Source organism: Branchiostoma belcheri, unplaced genomic scaffold (genome assembly GCF_001625305.1).
Source record: "Branchiostoma belcheri isolate BF01 breed outbred unplaced genomic scaffold, Haploidv18h27 scaffold2, whole genome shotgun sequence".
Taxonomy (NCBI): Eukaryota; Metazoa; Chordata; class Leptocardii; order Amphioxiformes; family Branchiostomatidae; genus Branchiostoma; species Branchiostoma belcheri.
In genome coordinates this window covers 6949923-6964762 of record NW_017803490.1, presented here as the reverse complement: position 1 = coordinate 6964762, position 14840 = coordinate 6949923, and the positions used below count along the sequence as shown (strand labels likewise).

General features: G+C 39.2%; 1 protein-coding gene across 1 annotated transcript in view; it reads right to left on the bottom strand.

Annotated features, from left to right (window-relative positions):
- LOC109468460 (glutamate receptor ionotropic, kainate 1-like) overlaps positions 1 to 14840 on the bottom strand; it is a 35119-nt gene that overhangs the window by 15537 nt on the left and 4742 nt on the right. The window contains exons 2-6 of the mRNA XM_019766703.1: positions 7349 to 7486; positions 6799 to 6842; positions 4408 to 4599; positions 2803 to 3032; positions 480 to 577 (exon numbers count right to left, since the gene is read on the bottom strand). Coding sequence (XP_019622262.1) covers positions 480 to 577; positions 2803 to 3032; positions 4408 to 4599; positions 6799 to 6842; positions 7349 to 7486 — 702 coding nt within the window. The remainder of the gene's footprint in view (positions 1 to 479; positions 578 to 2802; positions 3033 to 4407; positions 4600 to 6798; positions 6843 to 7348; positions 7487 to 14840) is intronic.

Here is a 14840-nt window from a genome sequence, read left to right as displayed (position 1 = left end):
GTGACCATCTGCGGACGCGCTGATGGCAGATGACACCATAAATCGTAGTTGCAACATCAGCGTGCTAATGGCACACTGATGGCCACAGCTTCACTTTTTCTTTTTGAATTTGTGGGAAGTGCATAAAATATTTTGCCATATTATTGCCTCACTTTTTGTTTTGGCACCACCATTACCGGTTGCACCAGGGCTTTGACCCCCTGGACGTTACACCCCGTGAGGGGCATTGTCCAGTATTGTATAGAAAGAAATGACATAATTGTAAAAGTAGCAAATACCCATGGGGATATTTCATGAAATGATATCCTATATTCGAGACATTGTATTGTATTGTACATGTATAGTCATCAAAGCAATTGAACGGTGTACTTTAACTTTGGTGTATCTTTAAAGACAAATCTCGTCATGATTTCTTTAGTGAATTTTGCAAATATGTTATGAAGAGCTATAGTACGGTAGTTATCTTCCTTTGCTCTTACCTTTTCTTACTATTGACCAATATGTCAGCCACAGGCTGTTCTTGAAGTTGAACTTGGCATCATTGTCGTATGACTGGTCCCCAACGTTGCACTTGTATCTGAAAAGGAAATGGATACATTTATGATAGTTAAAACGTTAAAGTCCTTCCCGCACCAGATGGTGCATTTATGGCGATACAATGAAAATGCGTAATATGGTAACGTAAGTACTGAGTTTTTAGACAGATTGACGATACCAATGTTTTTTTTTTACTTATGCTAAGCACTTTGAGGATCAAGATATATTAGTAGTAGGCATCCTTCCATCTCGAGAGATGATGGTAGCACTCTAGATGTCCTTCCGTTGTGTGCAGCGTCTGGAGTGGCTTATCAGACCTATCTTGGCGTGACAGTCCCGACCGCAGTTGGGACACAGGAAAGTTGAGACATTCTGTGTTTTGTTTCTCTCTACGCTTCTGGCGCTTAGTCTCCAGCTGCTCGCAGCGTTTTGCCTGTCCTCTCACTATGCCAACCTTGACTGCGTGTCGCCAGCCACTGCGGTCAGCCGCGAGCTGTTCCCAGCTGGGAACAAGATATATTAATTCACAGATTTTTCTGTCATTTCTCAAATAATATTATGCTTCTGTTCCTAATTTCAACTAGGACTTTGGCTATCATCATGTGCAATTTGCAACGATTTTCTCACCTCTTGAGACTCTTTGTAAAAGTCAAAGCAATCAACTGACCTTCATTGACAAAGTGTCAACATTTTTCAACAAGCCTCAAAAATTTTTTACAAAACTTCTGCTTGTTCTAGTGAGCTTCATTGATGGATTTTCAACAATCACAGTTATAGTTGTCAAAGAACCTTGCCTCCGTTCTTTATTTCAGCTATGATTTCGATTTATATAACATGAAAGCCAATAACCAAGTGCAATTTGCAACAACTTTCCATTTTGTCGCTTCTCTTTGTAGAAAATCTATTCTTTCTGTTTGCTCTGGTAGTCTTCATTGATGGATTCTCAACATTGGCAAGTATAAAGCCCACTTTACACTCTGTCGACCTCTTTAATACCAAGTGCAATTTGTAACAACTTGACATATCTACTATTCTCTTTGACGAAAATCTATTCTTTCTGTTTGGTCTAGTAGTCTTCATCGATGGATTCTCAACATTGGCAAGTATAAAGCCCACTTTACACTCTGTCGACTTCTTTAATCCAAATGATTGGCCCTAAGGTCAAATGTGTCAATAGCATGCGATTTCTGTCGCGGGCTTGTGCTCTTGCCATGATCCCAGTTAACCTTCCCCACTCCTGTCGGATACAGGCATGCAACGACGTTAATAGAGTGTGCATCTCAATACATCGGACATCAACCAAAAAATTGTCCTGGGACATTGCATACGCGATGCTGTATCAAATGATATAGCAAGAAGTACAGGTAGAAAATACGTTTGTTGATAAATTGTGTAATATGTCGTTATGTAAAATACTTCTATAAACTGTTACAATAAGGTCAAACTTCAAGGTCACACCGGAAAGAAAAAAAAGTAAAAGACAATAAAAAAATATGAAAAAAAAATTAGTTACGAGCACCATATGTGTTTATTCTTTATATACATTGTTCATGTTTTTTTTATGTCCGATCCCAGTGACCTGTTTTGTTAGTATTAAGTTTTTGTATCTATAAAACCCACATATTTATTGTTTCTTGGATACTTGGATACTTTCCTGTTCATAATCACTTTGGATTACGCACTACGCAAGGCTGTCAACTCCAGTGATGGTCTTACACTGCGGAGGAGACAGAGCTCCAGGTATCCGGCGGTTGTGATTCCTGACCTGGACTTTGCAGACGATATTTGTCTACTTGAGGACACCATTCGTGCTGCACAGAGTCTTCTACAGCGAGTGGAATCAGCAACCCAGGAAATTGGACTGTACCTTAATTCTTTTAAAACTAAAATGATGCATTTAAATCCAAGTGACCAGCTACAGGCACTACTTGCTAGCGATGGGACGGTAATTGAACTGGTTAGTGAACTGGTTAGCTGCCAAAGTGCTTCTCTGGCAACCGGGTGTAAAAAGAAGGAGGGGACGTCCGTGCCTAACGTTAAAGAAACTGATCGAGGAAGAGGTTGGACTACGGGACGAGGAACTTCTGTCCGCCATGCGAGACAGAGTCACATGGAGAGACATTATGCATGGCACCTCAAAAGAGGATGACCTGAACTGAACTGAACTGAACTGGATATTTGTAGTATATGTTCTCTGGTTATTTGTTCCACTCATTCCTTCAGTGAGAGTCAATAAGAATAATTATTTCACAAATATTACACTACCTGATGCGACTTGTTACGTAAAGCAAGATAGCTGTCCCGAACAACGCTCCCAGAATGGAGAACCACACCCTACTGTTGAACGGCAGCAGGAAGGCGAACAGAGATGTTCCTTCTGGTTCTGGCTTCCGGATGAGAAGCCCCGCCCCCAGGTCCATAAAAGGGTTGGTGAAGTCGACGACTTGTTCTCGGGTAGAGCTGATTGTGACCGGAGCAACTGCGACGTCTGCATGCTGTAGAAATAGGGAATGTCACATTTTATTCATTTTTTGTTTAGTTTTTTTTTTTGTTAAAAAAATAAATGCTGTTGTCATAGTCGGCTCTATGCACCACGTGCAGTTGCAGGCGGGAAAATGTGAAACTTAATCCAACACCATCCTTCATACAAGATGTCTGGCTAGACGTTTGGCGGGAAAATGTGAAATTTAATCCAACGCTATCTTTCATACAAGATGTCTGGCTATACATTTGGCGGGAAAATGTGAAATCAAATCCGAAACCATCCTTCACTCAACAAACAACATGTATGTCCTTCAGCCATATACTGATCAAATGCTTTGAAACTCATGGTTTGGAACGGATCACCATAAGAGATGGAAATTGAAAGAGTGAGTGAGAGAGAGAGATGAGTGAGTGAATGATCATGAGTGTGTAAGAGTTGTTGTCATGCAATTGGTTTATCTAAATATCAATAGGTTTCCATTCAAAAATCATTTCTTTTCAGACCGGTGACATATAAGTATTATATGTGCCAATAACGTTCCTAGAATCTAGCTTGAATCTAGAAACCCGCTTCTCATCTAATACAATTGCTGATTTTCGTAGATATCAATAGCACTAAATATCGAGGTACGAATCAGTAATAAAGTATAAAAATAGATAAGAAGACCCCTATGTCAATCCTAGCAAAAATATATTGCTTATACGTGGTTAACATGAATGTGTAATCCTGGTATATAAGTCACTAATCCGTTGCATATTGGAAATCAATAGCATTAGATTTGATGAATATCTTACGTCAGGTTTATCTAGAAGAATGGAATGTTATCAGTAGTAAACACGTTGAAGACGCGCAATTAGTTTAGTTTCATCAGAAAAGGGATACCCAGTACAGATCTATATTGCCAGTAAAATGATTTCTCAACATTTGTATAGAGTTTAAACTACACTGACGAGTATACCCAGTTCTAGCCTCCACCAGACTAATAAGGCGGTAAACAGTGATATTTAAGGAGAATAATTATTCAGGGGAGTTTGGCCACTGTAGAGTTCATTTCCCCACCGAGGGAGATAATTAACCTTCCTGTGGTGGGATGATTTTTCTGGTCAATTATTCTTCCTTTTTTTAATGAACTAGACGATGCTTACCCTCGTAGGGAGGCTTAATGGAGGTTAACCTAGTTGCCTAATTGGTCAAAATACCTTATTTACTCACTTAAAAGTAAGCTAAAACATTATCTACCATCAGATCATCATGACTTCTAAGTTATACTGGTATAATATTTATGGTTACAGGACTCGAACCTGGGACCTCTTGTTTCCGAGTCGAGCACGTTACGCCACACGACCCCACAATGGCTTACCTAGTTGTCATATGGATCATATTACCTTCTGTATGACCTGGCCAATGAGGCCGCTCCATGTGCTGTTTCCTTTCGGAGCTCCATACGTCCCGTCCGGGACGAGATATAAGTCGTAGCTGAAGCCGAGTGTTCCAGCAAGCTCCTTCAGGATGTCGATGACAAACCCGCTGTACGTCTCCCCTGCATCGGTCACCTTCCTCATCACATACGGATCCTCCTGCAACCGGACAGGTTAACAAGTAACACCTACCTACCTACCTAGTCCCATGACCGACACTGGTCGTTGGGGGGGACAAGGCAGAGTTTGCAGCAGAGGTGTAGCTAGGTTTATAATTTTATGGTCTTGTAGCAACAAGTAACAGCCTCCAGTTTAATTCTCGACTCTCAGTTTAATTTCAGACATATCTCACGAACCGCACATTTAGATGGGCTAATATCGTAAGCTATAGGCAAAGATGATGTAAGAAATACATATACGTAGCAGCCATCGAGGACCCCTTCGAGGATGACCCAATTCTGCAGAATTCTGGCTCCAAAACCAGAATTCTAGCTCCAGTTACCAGACCTCTGGCTCCAGTACTCAGAATTCTGGCTCCAGTAATTAGAATTCTGGCTCCAGTAATTAGAATTCTGGCTCCAGTTCCCAAAATTCTGGCTCCAGTTCCCAGAATTCTGCAGAATTCTACACGACCACTGTCCTTATTTCACTAACGTTATTATATCCAAAATCGTTCTTTGCCTGAATGGCTTAGGGTGAGGATAGTTATATATCCAAGAACGTAGATTTGCCCCAGGCACGGTTCTACTCTTGGACTATCTATAGCTAGAGTCGTGCGTGAGCATGGTTCTAGATAAAGCACGGTTCTGGCCGGATACAACAGCTATTCCTTTATTTGCATTTATCAAGAGTTGATAAACTCAGCTACTCTTTGCCGCATGATGAAGTTACAATGGTAAGGGAAATGCGGTCCCAAAGGAGCACCTATACATCCTCTTTATTACCACAACGTCATCATGTGGCAAGTTGTTGCTGAACTTATTACATTCTCAAGAAGGCTGCTGAAAGCAGCTTAACATCAAAGAAGAAAATACCGCTGGCTCTGAAGAAGGAACGCAACATTTGAATTATTTAGCATCATGATGAAACATTTCCTTGAACGAGAGTGGCACGTTCATTTTCCAGACGTCTAGAGCATAAGTCTACGTCAAAAACCATTGTATTCCAGTTTAACGTAAGTTGCTTTAAACCATCCAAATAGGCGTCTCGCAAGCAATCGTATGAATACACCAAAACCATGAATTAAATATCATAGGTCTTTTTTCCCGTAAGCATCTTAACAAAAGAGGTTATATTATGGGGTGAGCAACCTTCTTTACCTGCATAGTTTTGACAGTAAATAATACATCAAACGGCAGACAATTGGTCATGTTAGCTTTGCGATCCCTGTACTAAACCTGGGAAATATGAGTGCCATTTTTGAGATAAATTTTCAATTTCACACTTCTTCAACAGTGAAAATACTATTTGGTGTCAAATTGCCATCTCATATTTTATTCAGAAATGCGGGTTCTAATGAAATTGCCTATTTATCTGCCGATACGAGGGGGGGGGGCAAAATTTTCTATGTTTCCAAATTTTGTGACCATAAGCCTTGTTAAGTGAGATCTTTTTATTCAGCGGCAACATCACATACAACGTAACGTAAAACAACACGACAACAAAGTTAAAGTAGAAGACAAAAAATTAAGTCAAAGCCTTGTCTTGTTCCCTCTCTTAACAATTATCTGCTATCAACGTTCCGGCATGGCAAAAGTCATATTTACCCACTTTCGGCATGTCGTCCACTGCCAAAGGGAACAAAATTTCTTCTTTTTTTTTCCAAAATCAGGCGAAAATCAATGCGCGCGCTGATGTCATCCATAAAAATTACTTGCTGTACGTGTGGCCTTGAGTATGTGGTATGTTAACTATGTGTGATGTATACTAAAGTTAACGGTAAAAGTTTTCCAACACAAGTCAAAATGTAATTTGTTTCAATTGCAAATTCGACAGAGATAAGATGACGAATATGTATGATAACATCCGCTGCATATTACACACAGGGGATGTGACACATCACCGACAAAAAATGTATGACTGTTTCATCTATAAAGATTTTCTAGATGTTCTTGTCAGTTCCATCTATTTTACCGTTGTGTACTATGTAATAAACGCATCGGGGGCTCAGAGATGGAGTACTCGATAAAAAGTATATCTCTCTCGGCACATTGCTAAATCTCATCATAGCGGAAGTTCCCTGTTGTGTTATTGAAAAGTTAATACATGCTTAAGAGATGTATAGCGTTTTGGCGAGGCTCTGATTAAGTATCTATCAAAAGAACGCGCCGCATCAACACGGGTATTTAACATACGTACCAATATGGTGACAGCCTTAAGACGCCTTCCCCGTAGGGAAATCTCTGAAAGGGAAAGTTCTTAACGTCATCAATCTCAAACCGTGAATCTTAAGATCATGTGTAACCAAGTTCAACGACATATGCAAAGGAATACATTATACGATTACTTTTCAATATGCCATAGAGTAGGTATTAAACAATGCTTCATTTATCGAAACTGTGACAGTGCGTATGTTTCAATGTAATAGTTTGAAATATGTGCAATGGTATTTTAATTAAGAATATAAAAATTGAGCATTTTTAACTTTATTATCATTCACAGTGTAACAATAAAAAGATACATAGTTGATATAAAATCGAACGGAATGATACATAAGAAACAAAGTCGAGTTTTTAAAGTGGAAGGAGTTATCTATATAAATATCAAGTAAAATGTTGCCATTGTTCGTTATGTTCTATTTCTATACTTTTGTTTACTCTGTTTCTGAAAATTGTGAAAGTTTGGTTTGCGATTTCTAATGAAAGATATGTTAATACAGTATTTAGCGATCAGAACACAATGAACATACTTTCATCATCATCGTCGTCGTCATCAGCTCTTTGCACCGTTGGAGTGGTAGGCGTTGGTAGGAGTTTTGCGAGAAGCAGAGGTAGCTCCTTTGTCACTTGTACCGGTACAGAACTTGTAGTAATTATAGTTGGCGGCGCTGGAAAAAATATAGCAAAAATAATCAATGATACGATATGAGTAAATCATCCATCAAGATTTCATTTCCATTTTACTTCACTTACTCTTATTGTAACAAGGCCATTATTGTTTCTTTAATTGAAATAAATAGCATGACTCTGCTCCAAAACCATTTGAACGACTCTACGTTTTTGTCCAAACACCTATTGCCTGGAATCTTTCTTGACATCATTACAGTAGACCTCGTGTTCATGAATGCGAGACGCTGAATTCAAAAGGTTCTTCATTCAGTTGATGATGTTGGGTCAATCATTCTTACAAGGCCAAGCTAAAGCAAAAATAATGTAGCGGAAAATCAATTACGTCGTTCTACCTATTGAAGATCCCTAGCCTCTCTACCTACAGGAGTTTTATTTATGGGAAACTTGATGAGTGAATCCCTCCACACCTGCATGAGCAACTAGGTCACTCCTCTCTTTATAGCCGCCTATGTCGGAGGTAGGTAAATTTACGAGTCCAGTTTTATTAGGAGTACATTTCTCACCCAGGAAGCAGTCTCAAGGAACATTATCAGCTTTAGTTGGTTGATCATCTAGGACAGTTGCGTCCTGTAACATGTAGTCATGTAGTAATCTTCTCCCTTTAGTGTTTCCTATTGTGAAATCTATTGGGAATTTACGAACTACTTGGTCATTAGTCAGATTGTAAACACGGGTAATGTTTGTACTTCATGTTGTAAACTGTTTGGGATTTTTTTTTATTCCAACATGTAATCACCAGACGTGGTGACGGCACACTCAAGTTTTTTGGCAACTTACATTAATGACGCCACCAACACAGGGGACAAATACATGACAGGACAATACTCATTTACACCTGAGATGAGTGAGGAAAGTCGTGTAAAGTGCCTTTCCCAAGGGCACAAGATCGGTGGCATGTCAGGACTCGAACCCGGGACTCTAAGTTCCGAGTCGCGCACTCTGCCGCTACGCCACACGACCAGGATTTGTTCGGGATTTGTTTGGAATGAAAAGAACTCAAATACAACAGTATGGTGCAGCTTTCGCAGATACAATCAAATTTGTGGTTTTTGGTCATCTACAGATTTAAACCATGTGCTCTGTGCTCCTTTGAGCCTAAACCACTGAAGAAATTTTGGGCTACGTTGGCTAAGCTGATGTGTGTGTAAAGTTCAACAAAAGTTCTGAGCGGGGGCCATGTGGTCCTGGCTGTCTTTTAGTGTCCAAGCAAATCTTTTGATGGCCCCAAGCCAGTATCAAATCGGCAAGGCTGTGGCACTTGCGTCAAAAATGAGTCAAAGACTAATCCTGCTTGGAAGGTAGCTGTCTTAGGGGTGACTGTGAAGTAAAAATCCTCGGCTCGGCTAGCCTGATTATTAGTCCGCTCCATATATCTAGATCCAGAATCAAACATGTGTCCAAAATGCCAGCTTGATCATGTGTCTTGATTACAGCTGGCACGAAGCACTGACACATGCTCACAGGTCATCTTTACCAGGAGCCTATAGGCTCTTAGCTACACAGTAAAATTGATTTTATCTAGCGACGTTTCGGTAACCTTTTAGCTAAGGCTTTCTCCAAAGGTTGTGGAATCTGAAAGGTTACAAAAGCATTGCCACTACCCTGTATAAGAAGTTTATCACATTGCCAGGTCGAAAAATTCAGCTACAGTAACAGTAGCCAACCGTGCTCCCGACCTATTCCCAACCATAGAATATTGGATTGAGATAGTAATCGAGTATGTATTTATTCATATATGTACAAACATAAATTTGTGCATTCACAGATGCATATGGTTATAAGCAGTTCCAAAGCACAAGTTGAAACAACCTACAAAGATGTATATTGTTTGAAAGGTATCGAATGAAGTATAGTATCATGCTCCATTCATATAACATTTACTTATTACTAAAATACAGTTACAGGGAAATGGCTTCTTGAATCAAGACACATAAGAGGCTTTTACTTGGCTCTTCGTTTTTATATGACTTACAAGAATGATGCAGCTATAAACGTAATTAAAACCACTTATCAACGCCGTAACATAATAGTTCGCGTGAGAATATACACTGTAATGCGAGTGAAGACAGGGTTTGATTCCGTATGCGTTAAGTACTGCAGACGTGAGTCAATTAACAATGAAGAGAGTGCTTGGCGCACTAAGTCTAACAGGCCATTAAATGCATACAGAGTGCCCGATATATGTAATTGTTTCTGGAGTGCTGACGGGCCTGTCTCCTTTCTACCAGCTGGGACTTTGGTGTTTCGTCACGTTTCATGAACATTCTTAATCTCCAGGCAGATCTTTCGGTTGGGTGGCAAAAGACAGTATCCATTGGCCATCCTGTATCCATTGGCCGTGTCCTGTATCCATTGGCCGTCCTGTATCCATTAGCCAACCGAAGATGGACACTCCTCTGGCCAATGGATACTGTCTTGTCACCGAAAGATCCGCTTGGAGATTAGAACATTCTGTCCCTTGCAGAATATTCCGATACTCTAGTATAGCATTTCTACATGAGGTTATCGGCCAGATATTATAAGCTCGTTCATGACACTGGCTTGCTCTTTCCCAGAGCGATTTCAGAGCAGAAAAACAGGATTTTCAAAGTTAATTTTCTGGCCACTTTTTTTGTTTAGTAAGTTGAATTAACCGTGATGTAGCATTAAGATATCTGTGGGGCAAAAATACAATGTTGCCGATGGAAAACAATTGTTTGTTTCGTATCACAGGCAGGTTGGTTTTAGCTATTTATTGGTGGTTAGATGATTATTGGTGGTACCAAAAAATAAATTGACTCCTCGCGTAGATTATTTTTGGGCTACTTGAAACACTTTAAGTATGAGATGATGACGAAAATGTGCCAAGAAATTGCATTAAACGTCAATATCAGATAGATCTCCTCGTGTAGAATAGCTTTGTTGTTTTTCTGCCCTGAAATGTCATCGGATACCTTTGATAATCTTGCCGTTATGCCTCAATGTACATGCAGCACTCTGTAGCGCTATCACCAGCGAGTGATTTTGAGATGGGGGGCTGAAATGATCAATAGGCCATTAGTATGAAATCATGATACTGAATCCTAGACATAACCCCTCATGCGAACAGAGGACATATGACACAGCAATTTTACTGGGACGCGTTTGGTGATGATGTGAAAGAGTGCAATTCAATATTAGCATTTTGGCATTGTGTCAAATGAACCGTATATTGAAGATCACCCGCAACAATATGATTGTTATAACTTTACTTGTTCTGAAATTCATACGGAACTTTTTAATCTTCTCCCTCTACTTATGACTTGTTTTATGATAAAGCAATTTTCATTCATGACAATGTATCTTCTTTTAGGTCTTTGTGTAGGAAACTTAAAAAAGTCTATGTGGGATTGATTGAATTTTAGCCAGCTGCTTGAACGTCAGGATTGAACTCATTTAGTGTGTTTTTCCAAATACCAACACTTAACCCTTAAACTGCTAGAGTTTTTAAAAAGTACAAAAACTGATTTAAAACGGGTAACTAATACATTTGTTGATTGATTCTGACATTAACATTATGCGCATTCTTACATGCAAGCCCGTTCCGAAATTAACTACTTACAAACGAATCTTCAAAGGTGTTTCTTTAAGCACCCCTAAAACCGCCAAAGTCCCTTATTAAGAACACCCTGACTTTCCCATTCCGCTGATGCCCTGCTTGTATTGTAGTTCCGGTGGAGAGTTACGCCGCATCATCACAGAACTGATTAAGGTGCAGCAGACTGTGAATGATTTACTCCCGATCCTGAGGCCCACTCAGATTTCCATCATGCCATGAAAACCCGCCAGCGTTAAACCCTAATGCAGGCGATTCATTACAAAATATCACACTTGGATGCACAAATGGGGATCTGCGTTACTGAAAGATGTTCATTTTGAAAACTTTTGTTTTCTATCTGGTTGTAATTAGTGTGAGAGGATTTTCTGGATTTCCATTACGCAGTTTAATTTATTAAAATATGCCTCTGTCCTTAACTGAACCCCATTGCACTTATCCGGTCATCTATATTTCATGGTGTATACTTAGATTTTCCCGTAAAAAGTACACCACATATCCTATGGTGCTAACAGACTTTCTGGCACCCTGAGGTATCTGGAATAGAATTAGAAGCATACGACTATGATATTTCTATTTATCTTTGATCCTTGAAACTTAACGAGAGGTTTTGCAATTTTTGGAGCCTGATGTTTTCCATCATTAAAAAACTTTCTTTCGATTGCTTTCCATTTCCGCCATAGTTTCTAGCCACAGAACACATAAAAACAAACACACACCAATTAACTCCTGGTGGTAAATGTTTTTAAATATATTATGCACAATCTCTTGACCTCTGACCTCTCAGACATCTATTATAAAATTGTTTTTGGTTAATTGTATAGTGTAACATTATTGATGGATGGTTGTATAGTGTAACATTGTTGTAATGATTGATGTAATGATTGATGTTAAAAATTGTTGTTAAGATAAGTTTTTCTGAAGCATAATAGCAATTGAAGTAATATAAATGTAAATAATAGTTGTATTTTTATGTTGTATAGGACTCCAGGAAGAGTAGTGATGTACATATTATCACTAATGGAGATTCCTTAATAAACAAACAAACAAACAAACAGAAAGAAAGAAACTAACAACAGACCACGCTTCGTCATTTCATCGAATAAGCTCAACGAAAGACTTCATAAGATGACAAATGGTTTTGTAGTCTTGAGTTAACCATCACCAACTTGAAGGTAATACGTCTTGTAGATTGCTTTCAATTTATTTCTGGGATCAATGCAATGAAACTAACAACAGGTTATGTTTCATCATTTCACCGTTGACAGTAGATCCAACTTTTAAACAGTCATCCGCCAATGGTTCATATAATGTTCTGCGACTAGTATTTAGATTATGTTCCTTTCATTTGTACATAATGTAAATATCTTTTTGTGCGTTGTGCGCATGCGGTTTATAAATGTTATCTTTTTTATATGTGTTTTTAGTTCTGGTTAAGTCCTTGAAGATTAGCCTAAAAGGAATAAAGAAAAGAGACGCTCAACTAGAGGCTTTGCAGATAACATTTTTTTTTAGAATCTACTAATGACAATTGTCGAATTCCTTTTCCAGGAATTAGATTGCCTCACCTTCTGACTTAGGATTTCCCTAAAGCCTATTCCTAATGACAGGCTTTGCAGATAACATTTCTTTTCCTTCTTGAACCCACAATTGACAATGACAAAGGTATTCTGTCGATTGTAATTCCTTTTCTGGGAATAAGAGGTCCAGCAACGTCAGATTGTCTTACGTTTTGACTTATGATATCCCTAAAGCCTGTCCTCAATGAGACAGGTTTCTTTTCCTTTTAGAATCTGCCATTGACAACGACGAAGGTAACAGTATTCTGTCAAATGAAATTCCTTTTCCGGGAATTAAAGGTCCAGCAACATCAAATTGTCTCGCTTTTCGGCTTAGAATTTTCCTTAAGCCTATATTCAATGATAGGCTTGACAGATAACATTTCGTTTCCTGTTAGAATCTGCAATTGACAATGGCGAAGGTAACAGTATTCTGTCAAATGAATTTCCTTTTCCTGAAATCAAAGGTCCAGCAACATCCTATTACCTCACTTTTCGACTTAGGATATCCCTAAGCCTATCCTCGAGGAACATCTTGATAGATAACATTTCCTTTTCCGTTTAGAATCTGCAATTGACAATGGCGAAGGTAACAGTATTCTGTCAAATGAATTTCCTTTTCCTGAAATCAAAGGTCCAGCAACATCCTATCACCTCACTTTTCGACTTAGGATATCCCTAAAGCCTATCCTCGAGGAAAATCTTGATAGATAACATTTCCTTTTCCGTTTAGAATCTGCAGTTGACAATGGTGAAGATAACAACTGTATTCTATCGATTATTTATTTATTCTATCGAGTATTCCTTTTCCGGGAATGAAAGGTCCAGCAACATCAGATTGCCTCTCCCTTTGCGACTCATGATTTCCCAACTGTTCACTTTCACAATTAGCCCGTAACAACCACCAGGTGTCACAGGCCAATAACGCCTGGCAATGATGAATGCCCCAGCTGTCAATCTTGTTGGGAGTGTGTCCAATCCTAGCCACCTGGGGGGAGACGTATATCTAGCTGTAAATGACCAATCGTCCCGAAGGGAAGATGCACACTCCATATCCACGACGCACGCTGGTTACAGATGTAGGAAACAATCCTGTAGAGTATTCAACTATTCAATGGTAGATGTTGGACAGGAATCAATTCTGTGTACCACAGCCCCTTTATGAATCCACCAGAGCAATTTAGAAGGAAACCGTTTGTGGGCTGTCTTGAAGCAAAGTCGATATTTTCTTGTTTTATTTTCCTCTGACTGATATATTCTTTATGCGGCTTGTGGCAGGTATTGGCCTTGGATAAGATAACAAAGATGACAGCTTCTTTTTAGTGTTAACCGGATATCCAGGCGGAGTCGAAAACTTTGTCGATGAGGACCAAAATAATACGTAATTGGCATGGAGACTGACTGCCGAAGGCTCAAGACCATCGCTGTACTCCTTCAGTCTCCTTGTATAATGCAAGTGGTATGTTCTTTATGCGACTTTTGCCAGGGATTAGCCTTGGATAAGATAAACAAAGATGACAGCTTCTTTGTAGTTTTAACCGGATATCCCGGCGGAGTCGAAAAGTTGTCGAAGCGATACGTAAAAGGCAAGAAGATTGACCACTGAAGACCCTTTCTGTGCTACTTGTATAATACAATTGGCTTCAGAAATTCATTGGCCTGCGACCGGCTGTCCAATTTGATGCCAATGGACGTCAGCATCATGGCAGAATTTGACTGAACCATAACCAGCACAGCATTGCTATTTATAGTGGCCTATACACCACTAAGTTCAACCTTAGCTGTCGGATCCTCAAAACACAACTTAGGAAGACTTGGTCCAAAATATTTATGACCCTGATCCTTATGTTATGCTACAAAATTTCATGAATTAACCAATGGAATAAGAAAAAAAAATATAGGGGCACCGCGTCGTTTTCAAGTTACAATAACGTGTCATTAAATCTAGACCACGTGTAGAGATAATCTTAAACATTATTGATAAACATTTTAAAGGTCTTCAAAAGGCTTATTATAGTGACTGCCATGGTTACTGACTCACTCGATGATAAGAATATTACAGTCCCTCCACTAGACTTTTACAAAATTTCGTAAAAGTACATCCTTTCTTTGAATGTGTATAAACATCACTCTTGCGCTACATGCTGCTTTATGATTCGATGATATCGTTTCAATCGATATATGCTTTTTCAGTCATAA